The sequence below is a fragment of the Coturnix japonica genome, chromosome 5 (genome assembly GCF_054131305.1).
Source record: "Coturnix japonica strain WE chromosome 5, WE-NBRP24, whole genome shotgun sequence".
NCBI lineage: Eukaryota > Metazoa > Chordata > Aves > Galliformes > Phasianidae > Coturnix > Coturnix japonica.
The window spans coordinates 30,039,900-30,063,208 of record NC_140667.1 but is presented as its reverse complement, the minus strand read 5'-3'; the positions used below and the strand labels follow the sequence as shown (position 1 = coordinate 30,063,208).

The window sequence follows — 23,309 nt, the reverse complement described above, 5'->3', positions numbered from 1 at the left end:
AAAACACCATCCTATTTCTCATTATTTGGGGGCATTTAAGGAAATTAGCCTTCTTTTAAAATACAAGTTTGGTTATGGTTGTATCGCAAGTATTTCTGTACAGAAGGAATAGTTCTGTCCTCCTTTAATATTGCCCATTCAGTCCTTACTGGCATAAATACTCAATAGATCTGAAATACATTGCAAGAAGATACCATGTAGCTTATTTTTCCTGAAGTGCTGGGGTACTCATTCATGCAGTAAGCCATATTTAGAAAGTAGGATAGAATCGTATTTCTTCCTTGGCAAAAAAAAAAAAAAAGCAGTTTTACAACACATGTAGCATCAAATTCATGCTCAAAACTAAAATGTGTGATTTAATTAAAAATAAGTAAAATGTGAGGGAGAAGGTTACAGACTGTTTTTTTCTGAAGCTCTGGAAAAGGAATCTGAATGGAAAGAAGCAATAGCTGTTTATTTTATGAAAATACTAAATGATGAAAATGGTCATTAGATTGTAAAATTCAAGTAACTTTCCATACGCTGCAAAAGTAGGCTAGAACCAGCTAATGGATACTAGAAATATATTAGTTTTTAAGTGGCCATAACCAATTTTACTGTCAAATCCCACATGTGTTCTGACTTACCTCCTCCAAAGGAGGGCTGCTGTATATGGGAGAGAGGAAGCAGTATTTCTGGCCAGAAGCCTGTTCTTGTTTAGATTTCAGTGGCAGAAGGCCTGACCTCTTTCTGCTTTCTTGTTCTCTTTTCTGTGTGATTTCATGGTGAATGACTCGCTTCATGATTAGTCTAAAATAAGTCAGGAGTTGATTCATACTCTTATCCTGCCCCCAGCCTTCTAGCTAGATCACTGACTGCAAAGTTTCTAGAAGAATAAAAATGTTGACTCTAAGGAAGTATGTTGTCTGATCATTTCTTTACAAGAAACCACACGAAAGCTCCAAGTAAAAGTGCATTCTTCTGAAGTAGCCCTAAAGAGAATGTGAAACTAGATGGGAATGTTTGAGAGTCATTTTAGAATGGTTTCTTCTAGGTAGCATTTATAGAAACACAGCAATCCAGAATGTGAATTACTTGGTTGTGGGGTTGTTTAGGTGGTGGTGTTTTTTTTTATTTACTGTGTTTTGGGTTTTTGTTGTTGCTAGGTTGGTTTTCTTGTTTGTTTGATTTGGGTTGTTTTGGTTTTTTTTGCTTGTTTATCTTCTCATGTTTTCTTAACTAGCTGTTCTGCATTTATGGAAAACTAATTTCTTCTTTTGCATCTCTTCCAGTAATAGTTATGCACGAGTGCGAGCTGTGGTGATGACCCGAGATGACTCAAGTGGTGGATGGTTACCACTTGGAGGGGGTGGACTAAGCTGTGTCACAGTCTTCAAAGTCATTCCCCAGGAAGAGAATAGCTGTGCTGATTTTCTTATCCATGGAGAACGACTCAGGGATAAAACGGTAACAATTTACATCTGTTTAGTGAGATAGAGCCTAAGAATAGATGCTTGTCTATTGGTGCTTGTAGACTGGAAAGAAAACTTAAAATCTCAGTCTGATACTGTTACTGAAAGCGGTTCTTATGATTGTATACCTATAGATCCAACTACTTACTTTAACTAACAAGGTAGACATTTCTAGAATTAAACGCATATCATTTAGAAACCTTTAAACAAAGCTTTTCATGCAGATTTTCATCTGCTTGGGAAACATTTGGGTAATTTTTTTTTTTTTTAATTTAATTTTATTTTTTTTTTCCCCAGTGGAGGGTCAAAGTAGAATCCGTTTGTTAGCCTGTTCATACATGCTATGTGTAATAGCAGCATTGCCAACCTTTAGAAAATATGATAATTTGTTAAGAACAGAAAGTCAGAAGGAATTGCTCAGTAATTATTCATTTTTTTGAGGAATTTGGCTGTAGTGAGTAAAAGGTTCCCTTTTGATGTAAAAAACTTCTCTGAATGGAAAGAAATCAGAAAGTTATAATAAATAATTCATCTGCTTTGATGGGATACATGGTGGTATTAATTTATGAGCTACAGTAAATTAAATAACTGTCTTAAATAGCATCATGGAAGTCAGCTTTAGAGAAGGAAAACCAGCATAGAGTGTCAGCTGTTGCTACATGCAGGTCTGTGGAAGACAAAATTGACTGGCTATGATTTGCTTTGTGTACTTGTGTAGCAAACAGTTTTCCAAGGGGGGTGTCCTACTGTGGAAACAAAGTGGGGAAAACACAAAATCTCTATCTTAATGCCTTCTATCAAAGGCTTACTCTATTCTGCCAGTTTACAATTCCTTAAACTTAAGCTGTGTAAGCTTAAAAGATAGGATTGCTTCTTACGCTGTACTGCTGATTCTTCTTAAGCATACCCGTTTCTCCCTTGAGGCAGGACTGCTGAGTTTTCTGCCTTGACTGTGACTGCTGTAGGAAGAGAGCGTATAAATAGAAATTCTGCTGACTCAGTTGTTTCAGCGAGGCGTAGTGCTATTAGCAGAGTACCCTGTGTTCCCGCACAGCTATGTGCACCTGCAGTTCCTTCCTCACTTTGCAGTAGTTCCCTTTAGAACTTTTTTTAGATGTATTGGAGCTGGTTCTGAGCAGCTTAATTGCATTTAGAAGTACTTGACAATTTTCTCTTAATTCTTAATGCTTTCAGTATTCGCTTCTTGCCTTCAGATTGTAAGGGAAATAAAATGCTCAGAACTGAAGGCTGATTTAATGTTTCTCCCACATGCTTATGAAAATGTTGCAGCCATCAGTGTCCCTGTTTGCTTTTCTCTCTCCAAGTTCCCCTGGACAAGCATTGTTTCGTTTCCGCTTCTGGTAGAAGGCTTAAATGTCTCTACTCCTCTTCCTGTCCAAAAGCCAGTCCGCATTACTAAGAATGTGTTTCCAGACCTTTTTAGTCCTGAAAATGCACCTCCTCTCCCACACTCCCCCAGTTAAGGCAGATTTTGATCTTACTGCAGCTTTGGGAGATTGCTGTTGGAAGTCAGCCAGTCAAAAATACAGGATAAATAAGAAATGCAGTAAGAACACCTATCCAGTTTGCACTGAATGAAGTTCAAGGACCTAACACATACAGACCTAGGCTATGGGGAGGAATAATGTCAAGCCAGAAATGATGATTTAGTAACAGAGTGAAGAGGAGAGTATATTTCCTCAGGCTCCAAATAATGCAAAAGCTAATGTGTAATGAATTAACAGCAGACTTTCATGGTATGTAACAAGAGCCTTGTTGGCATAAAAGAAACAAGGTCCTACACCAAGATGCATGAAGATCACAAGGTCATGATACTTTTTCAAGAGGACCATAATAGGGATAGGAAGGGAACTTTTGTTGGATAAGTATCAGGTCACTGATTCTAATACCATTCTGGGTTTTGTTTTCTATGGAAGTAGCTGTTTTCTGTTTGTTCTCAGGGATGTTCCTGAGGATTCACTTTTCTAGCACGATTTTAAACATATTTCTAATGAAGTCAAACAATTAATTTGCTAGTCCAAATATCTTGGGCTGTGCATTATTATATCTTACAATATAGGGGAAAAAAAACAAGATGAAATATAATTCTTTCTGATAAATGTTTTTTTTAAAATACAATCATTTCTTAAAATTTCTCTTTTTGTGAATTTGTTCGCCTTCCAGGAAAGATATGAATATTACTTTATCCTGTATTTTTAATATATTAAGAAAAAACATATATATATATATATATATATATATATATATATATGTATAAATATATGTATAAATATATATACATTATATATATATTTAAAAAAAAAAAAAACAAAAAAACAACAACAACAACAAAAACCCCAAAAAACAAAACAATATGATGGAAATTTGAACACTTTCAACTTTGACTTCCAAAATACATAAACTTAGAGAGCAAATATAGTTCAGATCTGTGGGTTTTAAATAAGATACATGGTAATTGTAACACAGTTATAACAGTTCAGGCCTATGTGTTAGTAGAAAGATGGATCTGATTGTAAAGTGACTGCAAAATCCATACTAGGATACAGGGTGGGGGTATCCAGCTGCCTCTTCAATGGCTGTACTCTAAATGAATGAGAAAGCTTTCTTTTCTTCTTGTTAACTGAACTTAGTTGTGTCATCTTCCTGTATTGTATCTGACACTACTGACATCTGCAATTCCATTTTAAAATGCCAAATCTCTCCATATGTTAAGGCATATATGGGCACATAATAGGCTGTAGCTCTTATTGTGTCAGCTTTGTAAATCAAGTGTTTTGGGACTGAACACTGGAATATTGAGGTTCCTTGTTGCTGTGGCCCTAGGGTTTTTACTCATTTTTTCTTTATGTACTTAAGAGTTAGGTTACTGTCAGTATTGTTAGGAACCAACTTCAGTCAGCATGTAGAAGATAACAAAATTTGTGTGGTACGTAGCTGTTTAAAGCATTTTGTGGGGCTGACAAAAAGCATTCTTGTCAACTGAGAAAGAAATCAAAGTGGTGGCACCACTGAAGTAATTTAGGAGAGGGAATGCACCCTGCTGGTTTACCCAGGGTGTTTAGATCTTTGTTGGAATGTAAAGTCTTCACAAAATACCCTTGACATAATTACATGTTTCCTCCTTTATTATACCCACCTTCCTAGATCTGGCTCCAGCCAGTCTGCTGGGAACGATTGCACTCCCTTCTAACCTGGTCACTCTGCTGCTCTGTTTTACTGTGTTTACAGTAGCTCCCTTCTATCTTAGTAACAGCAGTGCTAAGCATACGTTATGCTCAAGCTTACAGGTTTTTAGGCTTTGGGGAATCTTATGTTCTGGAATGAAATGTCTAGTAGGCCTCCCTGATCTATCTGATGTTCTTATTCAGTCCTTTACTGCTTGAATTTTTTTTAATAATGTGGCATATATGTTTTGTCATCAGTCAGGGTGAAAAAGTTTAACTGTAAATGGAGATAAGTAATAATCTGTATTAACTCCTTCCAGAGCAGGTGTTCATTGAGATACTAGGGAGAAATCAGCCTCGTGGTTCTTTCTTTTGAGATTTTGGATGAAATTGCATGCAGTAGAGTGTGGGGGCAGCTGGTGTTTCATATGGCAGAGATACCCTAACAGTCATCCCAGGCCTAGTAAACGAGATGACTTGAGAAGTCTTCATTTTGAACTGTTTTTCTTCTTCAAAGGAAGCAAGATAAAAAATAGTCAAAAGGAAAAAGATATGATTATTGAGTACACTGTAGACCTGCAAGGATGATTTTTGTTATTTCATTGCATTTTAGGGAGATTTTAGGCAGTAAAAAAATAAAAATAAATTTTAAAAAAAAAGAAAACATTTTGGGTAGAAATCAGAGTGAAGTAAAAAGATTTTAGTGTAGGAAGGGTTTGTGTGTGTGGAAAAAAAACACAACAGTCTTCTAGAAATGGCGATTAGAGACAGTAAAATGCAAGAGGTGATGATCAGCAGTGGGCTCTGGTTTGGGGGAAATAACTAATGAAGAGCAGGAGGAAAAAAATAAATCAACTTGCCTATGTAATAATTTGACAAGTAAAGGAGCGGTATATAATGCAGAATTGTTTTTTTTAAACTTAGCTATTATTCTGTTATGTCTGTGATTAACTTCCTTTTTCCACATGCCCAAAGAAATCTTGCATTTTTTTCTCTCCAAAATACTATGGGCAAAACAAAATTAAAAATTAATATTCTGAAAATAATGTAGAAATAGTAAAACGTTAATATTCCTTGCCCACGTTTTTTGGAATTTAATAGTAAAATAGAGATATGGGTTATCTTGTTGTTTATTTGTTTATATCTAGTGATACAGGGGCAGATGAATGCACATCCCTTCAGACTTGCTTGTTTGTCTTGAATTGTCAGGAAACATTCAGTGCATTGATAGTTACGTTTGTTAATGATCACAAGTAAATTAAATACACAAATATATATGTAAAATCAGCTAACTTAAAGTGGAGAAATTATATACAGGGAGTGATTTTGATTAATAAATAATGTGTTAATTGTTAATAAATAACAATGTGTGTGTATACCTTCAATGGTTTCGTAGGCAAATAGTTATGTATTCTTATGTCTTGCTGAGAGAAAACTGCCTGAGAGCAGTGTAAAATTAGTTCAGCACTCAAAAAACATACAGAGTAATAATGCAAATAAAATTCCTAGTGATACTGTAATATTCTATATTAAAAAAACATTATTCTGTTGATGTTTTTCAAGTGTGGCCTTTTTCATTTGAAGAACTTCTAGTAAGTGTGTTGTACTTGTTGCACAGATGAGAATCTCAGAGGGAAGGTGCAGCCAGTACACAGTATCCTGAACACATATCACTGTATCAGTAACTGTTAGTGAATAATTTGGCCATGGTGGAAACTAATTTAAAATCACTTCCTTATAATAGGAAGAAATTTAAACAAGGGCTTTTATCTCTTCTTTTGATGCATATTTTGAGATGATTCAGAAGACTACATTTTGTGCACAAGTTTGCTGTATTAGTCACTGATAACTTCTCCCTCCTGTCTTACTTCTGAAAGGTGGTCTTGGAATGCACATTAAAGAAGGACCTCGTTTACAACAAAGTTACTCCAACTTTTTACCACTGGAAGATTGATGACAAAAAGTTTGGCCTCACATTTCAGAGTCCTGCTGATGCAAGAGCGTTTGACAGAGGTATTCGGAGAGCAGTGGAGGATATTTCTCAAGGTATCTATTCAGATGAAGGGGTTAAGTTTTCTTGTGTGTTATGAGGTGATATGCAGTGTACTTCAGTGTTTATCAGCAGTATATCAGCAGTGTTTAAAGATGTGGATTGGTCAATACCAAGTTAAGATTGTAACAGTTTTAAAATAGGCTTGTTGAAAGTGCAGTTCATTCAAGTGTCTTTAATGATTTCACCAGCACTAATAAGGTAATTCCCTAAATTAAAAAACATTTCCTTTTTGTTTGTTTGAAGAGATAATGGAATAAGCTAGAGTTACGGTTTCTTGCTTGCTTCTGTCTTCTCAGAAGCTCATTACAGCTTCTGTCTTCTTAAATCTGAACTTGAATGTTTTCAGAAATTATGTGTTCTTTTTATCTGATAATAACTTCAGTCCATGCTCTAACATGTCAGTTGTTAGTAAATAGTTTGGCAGACAGATTTAGATGGGACTTTAGAAGAATTTTCTGTAACAACAGTATACCTAATTGGTTCCAGAGATTCACTGATCTCATGGAAACTAGTGAACAAACTGAAGTTCATAAAGCCTTAGTGTTGAAATTGAAAATATGGTAAATGTATTGCTAGATGGAAGGAAGGGGGAAGGGAAGAAAAACAATTTCTATTGAGTGGAAAAAATGTCTCTTTCAGGTTTCTGGGGGTGTTTTTGTTTGGTTGGTTTTTGTTCTTGTTTTTTCAGAAATAAAGCAGCTCAAAGAGAAAAATTAAGCAAAATATTATGTAATTGGTTGTAAATTTAGGTTTTTTTAAAATTATCATTAACAAAGTGAGAAAGGTGTTTCTGAAGGAAAATGTTTTTTGTCATACTAGAGTGACTTCTGAACTGAGTTGATTCTTGCAAGAGAAATAATCGGGACGTTAGTCATTTTCTCTCTCTTGTGATCTCACAGTTCCAATTTCTGCTGCTTTACAACAAAAGAACACAGCACAACATGCATTGATGTTAACCAAATATAATCTGCCCTTAGTCTTCAAAATGTTATTCTAGCAAGAATGTGTTTTAATTTACAGTGATTTTCACAAGAATGACATCAACAAGATAGGAGCGTGACGAGGTACACTTAGTAATAAAATCACATAAGCAATGAATGATACATAGTCAACGTGATACAAGATCACCTTGAAACGCAGTGATCTACTGCTTAAAAAGTGAACAAGTCTGCTTCCCACAGCTGGGTTATTGAAGGATGACGTGAACTATGGGAAGCAGTAAAGAGTGAATTAAAAACAATTATTTTTTTTAACAATTTTTAAAAACTTTATTGTAGGCTACCCACCCTCTCAAAATGATGTTGAAGTGGCAGAAGACTGCTTTCAAGTGAGTATTTTAATTTTTATATGAACTGTGCAGTTACAGAAAATGTTTGAACAACTTCTTTCATTAGTGAGAATAAACAAAGTAAGTGCAACAAGAAAACTAAATTGAATGTTACAAAATAAGTCCTCCAGATAACTGTTCTAGAACTTAAGTTATTATCTGTCCTAAGCCAAGTAAACAGTATTTAATCGATAAAATGGTTAACCACCCTACTTTAAAAAATCACTTCTAGGTTATATTTTGAAACTGTGGGAAAATTACTTTTTTGAAGGATCAAGATCTTTTATGTGCACATACTACTTTTTCCCCAGATTTTACTTTGCAGTGATAAAAGCTTCCAGCACTGAAAGGCTGGAAAGATTGAAATAATGGTAAAAGAATCTAATCCATACAAGGGCAGAAATTCATATAATTAGAAAATAAATCACACAATAAAGCGGTCACTTTTGAAGTGTCAAATTTTTATAGGTCCTTGTTGGCACCATTCAATTTCTATAGGTCATAACAACATGAGAAATAACCTGCCCTCCGTTGTGTTTCAGCATGACAATACTTTACACAAATACCAGTATCAAATACTGTAGCACTGCCTTGTAAATGCAAGAATCTGTACAATTAAGCTAGTAATATGAACAGATATAGTACATATATGCAGTAAAACTGGGTAAAAAAACACTAGTGTCTGTGTGTGCTTGTCATCTTTGTTCGCAGTTGCAGGGAAAGCAGTGTCTTCACACATACATTCACTTTTCAGAGTGCAGGTATTTAATGTGAAGCTGTTAGAGAAACAAGTTGACTCTGGGATCTTAGCAATTATTCAGGAAACTGATAGTATAAACGTCTTCTTGAGGATGGTGTTTTGCCATTTATGCAACATTAAATTCTGTATAGGCGCAGTGTAGAACCTCTGTAAGTCAAACTCAAGGAAGTTAGTAGGCTACTTTGCAGAATCAAGTTATAGTATGAGGAAGAGTCAAATATTTTGAAAGGATGCTGCAATGCAGTGGTAATGCAGAAGTGTCTCCTGGTTTTCTTCCATTTAATAGTGGAATAAAAAAATTTTTCTCCGAGGGTTGGTCTCTCAACCACCTGCTGTTGCTCTTCATTTTCAGTGCTTTATCTTAAAGTATTTAAAATTGGATGTTTTGGATTTAAAGTTAAAATGAAGTCTTGATATAGTAGAGGATATGTGGGCCAAAGCTAATGCAATCCTTAATAAGCTTTAAAAGACTTGTTTAAACACGCTTTATTGCAAAGATTAATAATTGAGCAATTTCTGCAGGCCTAATGAGATTAGAGGAAACTAATTACTTCTTGATTATGCTGCCTAGCTGTAATGTTTCTATATAAGGATGTCAAAATTGAAGCAAAATGTCTGCGATTCTATGTTTTTGCAAAGTTTGTTTTTGAGAAAGTGAGGAAAAGAAGTAAATATGCATAATCTGTGATATGTATTTACAGATACAGTCTTCTTTTCAATGCAAACTGCTGGCAAAATTATTTCTTTACTTTCTACTCAGGAAAACGTACTTCATGAATTTCCTACAGCACACATTGCCTAATTGTAGATTCATACTCTGGATAAATAAGATTTACCTGTTTCCTAGAGGCAAGAAAGCTGCCAAATTTCTCTTAACATATCTCTGCATACCAAGGTGAAATAAATGTTAGTAGAATTACTTTCCTACTAGAATACTGTAAAAGAGGGGGAGGAAATGAAGGCAATGTTGAATTCACCCTGGTGTAGCTATGCTTTATTTAAATAAAATTTATATATCAATAACTAATTCATATTTACAGCTTTATGAATGTCAGTGTAGAAGTGGTGGGGTTTTTTTAGGAACAACAGATACAGTCATCAAGAATAAAATCCTAGAAATAGCCAAATAGTGATCATTCTCTTCACAGTGATTAATTCCTTTCTCCCTCCACCACTAAGTCTCTTGCAAGTAGAACTTATCCTGCTTTTTATTTTTTATTTTTGTTGTTATTAACTTAAAAGGTTGGTGAGACTATTTGATTTAATGTATTATGTATGTAAGGAGTCATGCTGGCTTGTCCCACCTCCCCATACATGCGCACACATACAGTTCGAAGGGGCAGTGATTTATTTTGTCCTGTTTTATTAAATGAGCTGTTCTCCAAATTATCTAATAGCATTTTCGGTGATTCCTATTAAAATTTTTGAGTTATGTTTATTCGAGGCCATTTTAGAGTACAGGCAGAATTTTAAAGAAGAGGTTGACGCTTGTGTATAAACATCCCAGCTGCCCTTATAACCACTGAGTTTCATCAGTACAAACTTCCAGACACTGGATTCAGCTCCTCTGTTTGATTAAAAATATTAAGTAGTCATAATGCTTTTCAAAAATAGCAGGGTATCAAAAAGGTTATTGCATACTTGTTAGCAAACTTATTTCTGTCAACACTCTGTAGTAACTATCATGTATGTTGATGTTTTTCAGCATCATTTCTTTCTTCATTAGTTAGTGTGGAAAATAAAGTCCCTAGAATGTCATCAAGATACATTTGAGAACTTCAGTTTTACTAGGTCCTTCTCAATTACACCATCTGCTATCAAAGTGTTTGCTTTGGCTGTTCTAGTCAGCTTCTAATTATCTAGGAATCCTATACTAAGTGTGTACACTTGAAATACAAATATAGTATAAATTGCTTACAGAATTTCTTTAACAATGATTCTAGCTTTTTTCATTATTATTTTTTTAACCAAGATGTTTAGTGATGAACAATGTAAACCAGGTTCCATTAATTGTTTTACTTCCTGGATATATTCCACGCTAAAGGAAGGAAATAAAGTAATTTAAATAAAACACGTAGCTGCCGGATCTAGTCAGGAATGTTACTGGTATCTCAGTGCCTACCTGTAATGAGTCTTAACACATTTTACAGATGTAGAAGGTGGAAACACAGGTTGTCCTAAACTTGTACATGTGGTTCTTAAATTTTTTTATTTTATTTTTTTTAAAACTGAACTCCTGTCATGCTAGGAATTCCTATTTAGGCTAGCATTTTGCTTTTTGAGTCACTAGGTACTTTTTTTTAATGTACTTCAAATAAAATCTTGCAGATAAAGTAACATTTTTAATGACAATCAAATCTGTGATTGAAGAAAACATAGCTTCATTGCAGCTTCTGAGGTGCTGGGTTGACAAAGAGTGTTAAAAGTTTAATATCAAAATGCCGCCATTTAAAGGTATTGATACTCGCTCTTAAAGGTTGCTTAAATGATTAAAATTGCTATTAGTTATTTAATGAGCACACTATACTCAAACTGTTCACATCATTAAGTAACTCTCAGTGTTAGAAGATTAATTTGAAATAGAAACACACAAGTGAGTTAATGCAGAGTTTTCTGATTTCCTGTAGTGTTTGTAAATAAATCCTGTACATGTATACGTATTTGGATGGAAATATATACTGAGAATTTGTCCTGGTAGGAGGTTTGAATTTTTTTGGTATGAATCCAGCTATTTTGAATGCAGTAGACAAGCAGCTTGTTTAAGTCAGTTTGCTTGTTTGTTCAGAGATTGGCTCAGGTTCTCGTTCTCTCCAGATACAAACTTTTTGCTCTAAAACCGATTGAGCTTAACAGCAACAAAAAGAAAGCAATCATTCGGATCTTTTTTTTTTTTTTCTCTCTCTCTCTCTCTTCTTAGGAATAAATCTAAATGTGAGCCATAGTTCATGTCTTTAAAAATACTTCTGTAAAGATTTTGGAATATAATATACGTAAGTCCTTTGGGAACTGAAAAATACAGAAGATTGAGTCTGTTTGTCAGATGTTGTTGATCTAGACATTGATGTTATTTAGAGGCTATCAGCACACTTTAACAGTTTTGAAGTAATAAGCGAAGCATTTCTGCTTGCGAGAGTCTTATTACTCGAGGCAGAAGAAAACTGAAGGCAAATAAATTAAGGTGGGATCTTGTTGGGTTTCATTGGTGTTTTTGTTTGTTTTTGTTGTTGTTTTATTTGTTTGTTTTAGTTGGCTTTCAGAAGTAGATACATCTGTGTATCTGCCAATATAAAGGAAAGGAGACATGAAACTTATAAATACAGTTTAAGGGATTTTGTTGCTGGCAAAGACGACAGGAATGGTTCACGTGTCTCTTCATAAATACACTACTGAGCATTCAGTGTATTTTTTCTGAAGTCAGAGGTTTAAACAAGCTTCATTTTACAACAGTAATTTGGCATTATAACTTGTAAGGATCTGTGGAATAATATATACTTGACAGTGTTGTCGTAGAGAAAAACATGACGTGACTAAGCACTAAAGATTAGCAGTATTCAGTGTACATTATTTAACTGCATTTAATTTCTGGAAGTAAATGTATTATCAATTTGTTATTAAAGTAAAATCTAATAATAAATGAGCTAATTTTATTTATACGTATTAGGCGTTTGTGGTGTAGTATTCAAAAAATATGCGTTTTTTTTCTTGCCACTATCCACAACAGCTTGTTTACATCTCCATCCCTCTCTTACTTCCTCAGAGTTACACCTGGTGTCTTAATTTATTCATTTCTTCATTGGAATTCCTAATAGCCTCTACTGTGCTTTATATATTCTAGTAGAACATCCTTACAAGAAAGATGTCAAATGCCTTATTTTTTACTTCAAACTGAGACTAATCTACGTAATAGTTCATGTCAGAAGTACATACCTGGCTGTAGTAGAACTTCTTGTTAGCTCTGGAAGTAGTTGCTCCATCAGTCATCGAAGTAGCTGAAGCAGAAGGAAGTTGAGTGATTTTGAAACCCGTATCATTTATTCAGAATTAAAAATTACAGACAAAAGTGTAAACTCTCTTGTGGTGGTTACCATCAAACAGCAGATTTTCAGGCCTCGTGGGAAGTAAATACAAGAGCTGAGATGCAGCGGAAGTGTGGTCTCTCAGACATCCTTCTGTGTAATCATTAAACTTAGAGCAGAACATTTTTAACAGTGTTTGCAGAACAATGTTGAATTCTCTCCCAGACTTAACTCTGGCAAACTGGGAGAAGTAAGGAGAGAAAACTTAAAGGAGAAGCTCAATCTGGTTTTCATTTTCTCTACAGCTGTCATCTGGCTTTGAATTCTGTTGGAGAGCTACAGCTGGAGTCATTTTATTGCTTTACCCAGCATCCTTTTGCCTGCGCTCACAGAAATGTTTTAGTAGTCTTGGAAAAAAAATTCAGAGTATCTCTTAGCAACCATAGGACAGTAATTATTATACCAGCAGCTGGGAGCAAACCAGATTTCCGTTGTGCATTAAAAACTGGCGTAGGTTACTCTGCAGATGATACTGAATAACCTATGCCAGTACTGTACTTTGCAGTCAGTGGTTAAAGGATATTGAATGTGGGCGATGTAATTGCTTTGGGCAGTAGAATAAGGGAACGCGTGCATCTGTGTTTGTGTGTAATATTTAATATACCAAACTTAGTTCTTCTGGAAAAGTTAACATTTGTGTTTTACTTGAATGCATTTTCAGTACAACAGTGTTTTTGTTTATAGGACTTCTCCCTTCAGGTCATCAGTGTTTCCATTGCAGATAGGGGTTTCAGGTGTTTATAACATTGTCATAAAATGTTACGTTGGAGCAGGATGTCCAAAGCAGCCCTTTCTGGTACCAGTAAATGTGCTTTAGCTGTATTTAAACTATCACCTTGATTAAAAATGCGTTGAGTATTTTCTTTAATTTTGCATGATGAGTAATTATAGGCTGATAGTAATCAATGACCTACGTATTCACTTTCCATCTTTGAGACTCAGAAGTTAGGCCATTTACCTTCAGTGTCTGGGTTGGTAGGCTGAGTGAGCTGTGATTTGTCCTGCGAGTTCTTAGAGTTCTCACCATATGGAGTTCAAGTGCCTTTATCTCCTGCCACCCCTGATTTGTCCTTCAAGTAGGTTGTGTGACTTCACTTGGGATGCTGGACTTCAGTAAAAGTATTTCAATGTACTTGCTGCATACAGGGCACAAAAGTGTGCTTATAGATGACACTCTATTTCATACATCATTAACTGGCACTGTTAATGCTGTAATAGATGATCAGTGCCTATATGTTTTATAGGGAGAGTGTGTGTCACCTGCAGGGGCAGAAAGCAATGCAAAGTGTTCCAAAGTAGACTTGGGACTGGCATGTGGACAGGTATCTTTTTTCCTGGAAAGGAAGGCATGGCAACTCTTGCATCTTCAACCCTACACCACACAAATTAATAGTAGCTGTGGTTGTTCTCAACTCATTTTAAGGTTAGGTAGTGGTTTGTAACATTGTGTCATTGGGAAATGTACCTTCACAAGTATGTCCTGCTGGCAAGGTATTTGATAGTACACTAATACTTGATGCTCTTTAGCTCTTAAGATTAATATACATCTTCAAAATTTAACACTTGTTAGTCATTTTAACATTGTTTTCTACTCCATTCCCAGCAGCATTTGACCAGAAAATAGAAGGCGGCTGGCTTAGTAGTGTTGGGGTTGCTCAAGGACCATGCAAGTGCTTCTATTTGGAGCTTTGCCTGTCTTCAGTATTTTTCAGCTGAACTTTAACCTTATTGAACTCCTGTTTTTCCTTTCATGGAGTACATGTCACTGGTATTAATTAAAGTTGATAGGGAATTGACTTCTTAATTCAAGTGTTTTTCCACTCAGAGACCTTATGAGTGTTATGTAAGTTCTTAGTGATGGTTCTCCTTCTCATAAACATTAGCAACAGAGTAGCTGCTTTGACTTAATCTGAGTGTATTTTAATTTGATGCATGGAGCTTTTATGTGTCTCAGGTGCTCATGAAATTCTGGAGCAAGTTTCTTAATTATTCTGATAAATGAATGCTAACGATTCAGTGTCAGCATTTAACCTGCCAAGATTTCAGGTACCTCCTCAGTAATTTTCTGCAGTAGTTTTTTCATTGTTTGCTCCATTCATGTTTTCTTGATGCATTCAAGTCATTATAAGAAATCTTCATGTTAAAATGGAAGTATTCTCATAGCTGGAAGCTGGACGATGCCAGAATTTTCTTAGAGCTATCAAGTGATGACAGCTAACTTTGCAGCATCTTTCAATGCAAACAAAACATACAGCATTTTTTATTTTTTTTTTTTAGCAACTTAATGAGATTTATCTCAATATGCTCCACTGTATCTCAAGTATATCCCACTCAGCTTAAAGACTGGGAAGTGTTTGCTTTTCTATTCTTCTTAGAAAATTGGATCGTCTCACAAGCCAATGTTCCACCCAAACATACTTCCTCTTCCTCATTCTGAGTGGCATACGTTCTGTAGACATCTCATTATACACTGCCACATGGTGTCAGTTCTGTATCAGATTGCCTAATGTAACCTTAATTTTAAAAAGACAGCCATTAGCTGTTTAATACACACTTGCTGTAATTAGATATTTTAATTGAGCCAGTATATGCTAACACTGATTTTTTCCCTTCCTTACCAGTAGATCTGTTAAGCAGTCTTGCTTCTTAACATACTAAAAATTCTGACTGGCTTTTGCCTCATTAGTCTTAATTTTTCTTTCCTACAATTCTATATTTGTAAATACTGGCAGCCTTGTGGGCAGTGAGGGAAAAGCATTATCTTGGGGCCTGGGTTTACCACTCCTACACTAACGAAGTTCCTTGTATCAGATTTGGCAAGCAACTTAAAAGGCCTGTATCTCTGACTCTCCTAAGTTGTGTATGCTCTGCAGAAAATGAACTCTTCGTTTCCAAAGCTGACTCATCGTTAAGAAATGTATTTATTCGTACCTACAAATGTGTATTTTAAAACACTTGTGTTTATAGATGTCTCTAACAAATTGTGTAGAATTTTGCTGCTTTTATGTATGACCTTGGTACTTGAGGAACAGTTTTTGTGTAAATGCAAAATCATTTCAAGAATGTTTTTTGCTTTTTCCAGAGTACTCAAGAAAATACATCAGGTTCATTAATGAAAGATCACCTTTTCCAACATGAAACCGTAGTAACCAGTGAACCTTACAATACTTCAAATGTAAGGCCTTCAGCACTTGAGGATTTCAACACCAGGAGAGCCTGTTTTCCTAGCCAACCTAGCCAGGTAAGACCACCAGTGTAAGCAGTTCTTACTTTGCTTGCTGTATTACTGGCATGGGATGCAGCTTCTGACAAGACAGCATTTTCATTCTGAGTCCTTGTTTGTAGCATTATATTGTGGACTTCTTGAAATGATCATTAAAAGTTTTACAGTTGAAATATACAGCATTATTATCGCAGAATGATAGAAGTAAACCTTTGTGAAGGTATCGTTCAGCAGACTACATAAATAGGTCTTTCACTTTCTTTGAACTCATATTTCTGTATCACTGACCTGGCAGCTTTGACCTGCTATCCGAGTTGTTTAGAGAATGTAAACAAGCCATTGTCTGAATCTCTTTTACATGTATACTAATACTGTTTAGATTTTTGTGAAATTGTGAAAATGGTTGCTTTGGATGCATTGCACAGTGGGGCAGTTCTGAGTATTTTTAGTGAAACTTCATTCATGCTAACTGCCTGTTAAATACTCTATTTCAGTACAGAAAGGGGAGGTTGTCTGTTGGTTACACATGAAAGGTAATAAGCAGCTTGCAGACACTTAAGAGCAAAGACCAGTAATGTGAGGAATGCTTGAAGTACTGTGCCGTAAAAAAAAAAAAAATTAATTAAAAAAAAAAAAAATTAAAACATCATCTTAAACTGCATGATGTTCTAAGAGCATATTAAACTAATATATAATTGACTAATTAAAGATTAAGTCCCATCTGATATAAATTTGACATGAAAATGCTGGAAGTCACTTCTTGTATGCTGAAGTTAGTACTATTCCACAGATTTAAGTAGATACATATTCTTTAAAGTGTGTATCACTACCTGCATCCAACATACTGTGCTTTTTGTGTAGTCTTGTTGTGCACTTGTTAGAACATATGTGAGTCAACAAAGCATCACATTCTGTACATGCAAACACTGCTCTTGCTGCTGAGCTCCATGCATGGTGGCCATGTAGCGCAGCAGTTTTTGAGGTAAATAGCGATTTTGTTTTAATTATGTATAAATATGTTTGAACCCTTACTGTGCTCCTAAGTCAAATAACAAGTACATGCTGATACTGAAGAGGTGATAATGGCAGTTGAATTCCTTTCACATTATACTGTCACAATGTTATTAAAAGAAAAAAGAAAAGAAAACAGGAAAACAAACTCCTTCAGCTCTTTATCTTCTGGTGTGTGTTTAACTTAAATGTAACACTTTGGAATGTTACTTTTAGCTGCAGTTGTCTTCCTATTGTAGAGTTTCATTTGGAGCAATCAGGTACATCTGTTCGAAGGGAGTCAGAGAGGGCTGCAGTACTGAGCAAGTGCCCTCGCCTTACTTACGGGTGTAACCCTTCAAGTAAGGTGCAGTAGTAGGAAGTTGAGCCATGTCAATAAAGATTTTCTGCCTAATTTCCAGATGGCTGATTATGTTTGCAGTGGGATTCTCTGAGGAGTTCATTTGTTGTATTCCTCACTTCCTGCTTCAGATATTACACAGTAGCTTTCACCTCCACTGAGATATTACTGTGAATATGGGAAGACTAAATGCATAATTTTCATTGCATTTAGCTGGTGTTTGTGCCTAATGAAATCTGGGCTATATACTGTTCCTTAGTTTTTATGTATGTCTTGCTTTCATATATAGGTCCCATTAAGCATCCAATATGAAAGAATTTTATAAATAAAGCTTTTCCAATGTTTATTAACCTGTTCACTTGTTTTCTCAGTGCTTATTGCTTGCTTTCTTAATGATTTCCTAGTATCAGTTACATATTGGACTTTAAGCGTTTTCTAAGTGTAGGGCTGGGGGCTTGATAAAAGAAGATACTTTTATGTATGTGTTGTGTTACATTCAAATAAATAGAAAACAAAGATTGAGGAGAGGTCAGATTTTACAATTGTTGGTATTTACTGTAACAGAAGATCTGGGTTGTGGGAGGTAAGGAACGGAGGTTTTGATTCGGGGTTTTAACTTTTAAACAGTGGGTTTTAATGTCTTAAGTGTATGCTTAGTATTCTGTTTGAACAGTGAGGTAAGGGTCCTTGTGCTTGTAACATATGCAATTTTAATGATGCTTTTAGTACTTTTCCCCTCAAATTTATGCTCATAACAGTTTGAAAAAAGCAGTTATCCATAGCTAGTTACTGATGCTAAAGCAGTGGACTGTTTGTCCTCTTTTGAACACAGCAGAACTTAGGAGCAGTCTGTATTTGTAAGCAAAAGGTTGAATTAACTGCTTGTACTGAGGAGGACAGAGGGAAAGTGTGGAAGAGCAGGGATGTCAGCTGAATGGGATGGAGTCTTTTTGCTCAGTATGTCCACTACACCTTGTGGACGTCCAAGTAAATGACTTGGAGCCAAGAAGAAAATTGTTCTTACTAGCATACTGCAGTTGAAGCTCATAGGGCAGAGCAGCTCATATTACAGTCCTGTAATACATACCACACAAGGTTTATTGAGCAGGCTATGGATATGCCAACTTGTGATTGTATAAGAATATTTTAAGAAGCTATTCTCTCCTCTTCTGCCTCCTGCCCCAGAACTGGAACATGCAGATTTCAGTGTAGTAGCAGCAAGGATGCCTGCAAAGTGGAAATGGAAATGTTAACTTGCAGCCTCATCTTCAGACATGAATTGTTTCACAAGGCAGCAATGTTAGGAATCATTAATTTGCTCAGTACTAGTAAGGTGGTATGTTCTCTCAAAGCAATGGTGAGGACACCAGAGATAGCCTCAGTAATCCCTAATTCTGGGAGAATTTTTAAGACAGTATTCTTTCACGTGGCAAAATCTGGAACACAGCTTTGTATAATCAATATTTAATACATCATAGCAGAACTGGGGAAAATTTTAAAACTCAGAGCAAGAGTGAAGGCTGTGGATAACGTATCTTAGATAACATGAGAGAGTCAGCATGAGTTCATCAGGGAGTTAATCCTAGAGGTTGTCACTAATACATGAGACTGGCAAAGTGACATCATTGATCTGTATTAATTTCTAATGTGAGATGTTAAATCCAAATTTTGAGGCTATTCTGAAGCACAGTGTGAAGTTTTATGTGGATACCAACATGTCCAGAGCTCTTGTTAGGCATAAAATATTAGGAGGGCATATGAAACCTTGTGGTGCTAGTATCAAGAGGAAGTCCATAAGTGGTATACTGGTAAGAGAGCTGGAAAGCCTATTTACATGCAGCAAGGAAAAAAAAAAATCCCCCACTCTTAATTATTTGCATTATATGTGAACATAAATTTGAGACTTAACTGTAGTAAACTAATCTCACTTTGTCATTTCAGGTCCCATTGAAGCCGATCAGACACGTTAGCTTTCAGGATGAAGACGAAATCGTTAGAATAAACCCTCGTGATATTTTGATACGTCGTTATGCAGACTACAGGCATCCTGACATGTGGAAGAACGACCTGGAGAGGGATGACGCAGACTCAAATATACCATTTTCTAAATCAGACAGTAAAAAATCTGACTATTTATACCCGTGTGGGGATGGGACTAAGTTGAATTCCCTGAAAGACTCAAAGAGTTCTGTGGTATTTAAAACTCAGCCTTCCTCATCAAAATTTAAAAACTCAAAAAGAAGAAAAGAGGATGGTGAGCGTTCCCGCTGTATATACTGCCAGGAAAGGTTTAATCATGAAGATAACGGCAGAGGAAAATGTCAAGATGCTCCGGATCCTATTAAAAGATGTATCTACCAAGTTAGTTGCATGCTTTGCGCAGAGAGCATGCTGTATCACTGCATGTCAGACTCGGAAGGAGACTTCTCTGATCCTTGCTCGTGTGACACTAGCGATGACAAGTTCTGCTTACGCTGGTTAGCACTGGTAGCGCTGTCGTTCATTGCTCCGTGTATGTGCTGCTACCTCCCCTTGAGAGCATGCCATCACTGCGGTGAGGCGTGTGGGTGCTGTGGAGGGAAGCATAAAGCTGCAGGATGAATCAGTCTTGTGCCAAACAGAGCTGAAAATCTTTGTTTCCAGGAAGCATCTAACTTGGATTTGTGGAAGCTTTTTGGCAAGCCGAAGGGAATCTTCTTTCACGTAAGAGATGCTCGATGTGGAAGAAGCAACAAGACTTGTCAGACCTTGGCATTTTACAAGTGCTTGCCACGCCTGACTGTTTCCTTTGAGCGCGTGGCGTTCGTTGCGAGTTGTGAAGGAGATTTTGCAAAGGAAAGCCTGTTCTTATTATTGGCTATAAAATGAGTATATAAACTATGATTATACTAAAAGGGATTAACTTTTGCCACTTTGTACATTCATGGTTTAGGTGAGGGGGCTCTTTTAAAAGGATTAAAACTTACCTGAGGGGAAATTTTAACTAAAAGTGCACTAGTGACAGTTGATTTAAGATTAAGAAAAGTTAATACTCGGCAATTGAGAAATGAAACTGATTTTAAGTGCAACTAAATCACTTATTAATAGTTTTTTGGAAGCGACTTTATGTATAAATAACAAATGTTTATATTTAACTAAATGTGTAAGGTACGAATTATTACATGTTAAACTTCCCTTCCCTCTGGTCTAGTAGGTATGGACCATATCTACTGTCACATTCCATTGTAGTACTTTAAATATTTAATTAGTTAATTTAGTTGCATTTTTATTCCAGATGGACAAATTGATATTTTCAGTCCTGTTTCCCTTCAGCTACAGTTTGTGTTGAGTTGTATCCATACATTCTGATAATCTAAAAACTTTTAAAATATTAATTATTCTAGTCTTGAGTGACCAATATTTTTTGTTAAGCACAGATGTAATTGTCTAAAATGTTCTTGTTAGAACATAACATTTATTTTTATATATAAATGACTTTGATTTCAACATAATAGCAAAAAGGAAGTTGTTTCTGTTGCTCAACCAGCAAGTTGTTTTCTTTTGGGGCATCCTCCAGAAAATACTTTATTACGTATACAGACGTTCATTAAGCAAAAGGTACATTAAGGCAGTTGTAACGAGTTGTCATCAGTGTTCTTGTTTATCTTTCTGTTAAACTAGGATCCTGTTCAACTGTTTATCGAGTACTATGATTAAAACAAAAGATTAATAACAAAAGTCAAATCGTTTTCATTATTTTGAACTGCAACTTTTTCTTACTTGAACGTGCAAGAACAAAGCCACTGGCTTTGAACAAAGGAAAGACTGCAGAAGTCTCGAGAAGTAAGCCCAGGCAAAATTGGAGTGAACTTAATGGAGTGAATTAGGAGGGAACCTGGGGAGTGGGATGGGGGAGTGCGTGTATACGCACGTGGTGCTGTGCATATTTGGTACAGCTTTGTATTCACTACGTGTTTAATTTTCAGAAAAGAATTAAGCAGTTAACCCTTAGAGAATTTTTTGAAAACATATTTTGCTCTGTCATGAAGTAAGAAGCATTTGCTTCTCATTAAAAAATATGTAAAACTATAAAAATAATCATTCGGTAGGGTAAGTGCCAATTTGCTGTTGCAGCTGGAATGGGGCGGACCGTCCTCAGAGTATCCCATGTTAAACAAAAGCAATTGAGTTGAAAAGATGCGTGTAACTTTTCTCACCCTATGTGTTTTTCAGTATCGCTTGTGTAGTTTGGTGCCCTTAGTTTTCTTTTGTAGCACAGAATTAAAGGAAACAAACGTGTACAACATCATCTGTCCGTGAGTTACTTTTTAAAAGAAAACACTAATATTTACATTATGACTTGAATTGCCCACGTTATGTACATAGCTCATCTCAAAGTATTATTTCACATTGAAAAGAAGAAGCATTATTGATAACTGTAGTAGTTACGAAAGAGCTTCCAGTTTCATAATGAGTTCGTCGGATGAATTAATTCCACAAATCTGATGCTGTAGCAGCAGTCTTCGTTTTTACTGTTAATATTATTTGCTGCTGCTCTGGTTGATTGTCATGCTGAGCACGTCTTCAGCTGAACTTGGTTTCCTGGAATAGACTGTTAACCTTAAAAGGATAAAATATAAACTAGTAATGTCTGCCTTGTGAATGGGATGCATTTCATATTTTTCAGTGCTAGGTTCTTAACTCAAGGCGAAGAGGGGAGTGAATGACCCAAGAACAGAACTCGCTGGCTTTATAGGTAAATACTGTAGAATCCTACTCTGTATATACTGCAGAAGGAAATGAACTTAATTCCTTCTGAGCACTAGTACTGTATTTTATATGAAACATATCTGCTTTAATATTTTTACTGAATGTGTGCATTAATATTCTCGTTTTGCATTTAACTGCTTTACTAAACTGTGTTCATCTTTTTGCCTTCCCCTTTAAAGACTTGTTCCATCTGAAAAAAAAGGTTGGTGACGTTTCACAGTGTTCACTTTCCTTCTTGTGATGGAACTTGCAGCCCGCATGCCCGTTCTGAGATTAGTGAAGAGAAATGCAGAAGTACAGTTACATAAGGGGTGCTTTTGGTAGGATGCACGCATCCTTTTTTCTCTCCTGGTGTTAGGGATCCTATTCACGCTTGCAGTTAGGAGTAACAAATGGTGTATGCAGATCAAACCCTTTGCAGAAACGGGCTTTTAAATCTGTGTGTCTTTATGTTTTTGACAGCAAATAAAATCTTTTCTCCTCTGAGCCGTTTTCTTAAGCGTTTGGAAAACGAGACATTCCTTCCCCAGCCCTGACACCCCTCTCCCTGGGCATCAGAGCTGGAGCTTGCCAGGCATGCGGCAGCGGAGCTTTGTGCTGCTTGGAGGGGAGACCCGAGCCTTGGGAAACCGTCGGTGCATACTAAGTCCTTCTCTCACTGAGAGCCTCAGTTACCGTGAAAATTAAACGTTTCCTTTTGAAAGGAAGTGGGGGAAACCGATTGATAGCGGCGCTCGTCCGCCATCTGCTGGGGGAGAACTCTCGGGCTTCACCCAGACGCAGCTCCGGCCGCGCCGTCACGTAACGCGCTTTGCTGCGGCGTTAGGGCTGCGGAAAGAGTTTGTAACTATGAATTTACACCAATGGATGTATGGCATCGTGAAGGGATTCTTTATCTCACGGTGCCTCAGTAAGTTTTAGTGTTAATTGAAAATTAACACAGGTTTAGTTGTGCGTTCTGTTAGGCTGTCGTACTTTATTGCATGAAAGCATAAAAGCATAAAAATGAGGAATGGAACAACTTCTCCAGGTGGTGTCGTTAGGTGTGAGAGATTCCTGTCTACAAAGTTGAAGGCACGTTGGTATTCCTGCAGAAGAAATCTGGCTTTTTGACTTGTGATGCGATTGGAGCCT

The 23,309-nt window shown here is 36.2% G+C and overlaps 1 protein-coding gene across 2 annotated transcripts in view; it reads left to right on the top strand.

Annotated features, from left to right (window-relative positions):
* SPRED1 (sprouty related EVH1 domain containing 1) overlaps nucleotides 1-21,143 on the top strand; it is a 53,164-nt gene extending 32,021 nt beyond the window's left edge. For both annotated transcript variants that reach the window (XM_015864817.3, XM_085550375.1), the window contains 5 exons: nucleotides 1,272-1,446; nucleotides 6,514-6,682; nucleotides 7,967-8,016; nucleotides 15,935-16,093; nucleotides 19,368-21,143. In XM_015864817.3, coding sequence (XP_015720303.2) covers nucleotides 1,272-1,446; nucleotides 6,514-6,682; nucleotides 7,967-8,016; nucleotides 15,935-16,093; nucleotides 19,368-20,027 — 1,213 coding nt within the window. In that variant the 3' untranslated portion in view covers nucleotides 20,028-21,143. The remainder of the gene's footprint in view (nucleotides 1-1,271; nucleotides 1,447-6,513; nucleotides 6,683-7,966; nucleotides 8,017-15,934; nucleotides 16,094-19,367) is intronic.
* The last annotated feature ends 2,166 nt before the right edge of the window (nucleotides 21,144-23,309 follow it).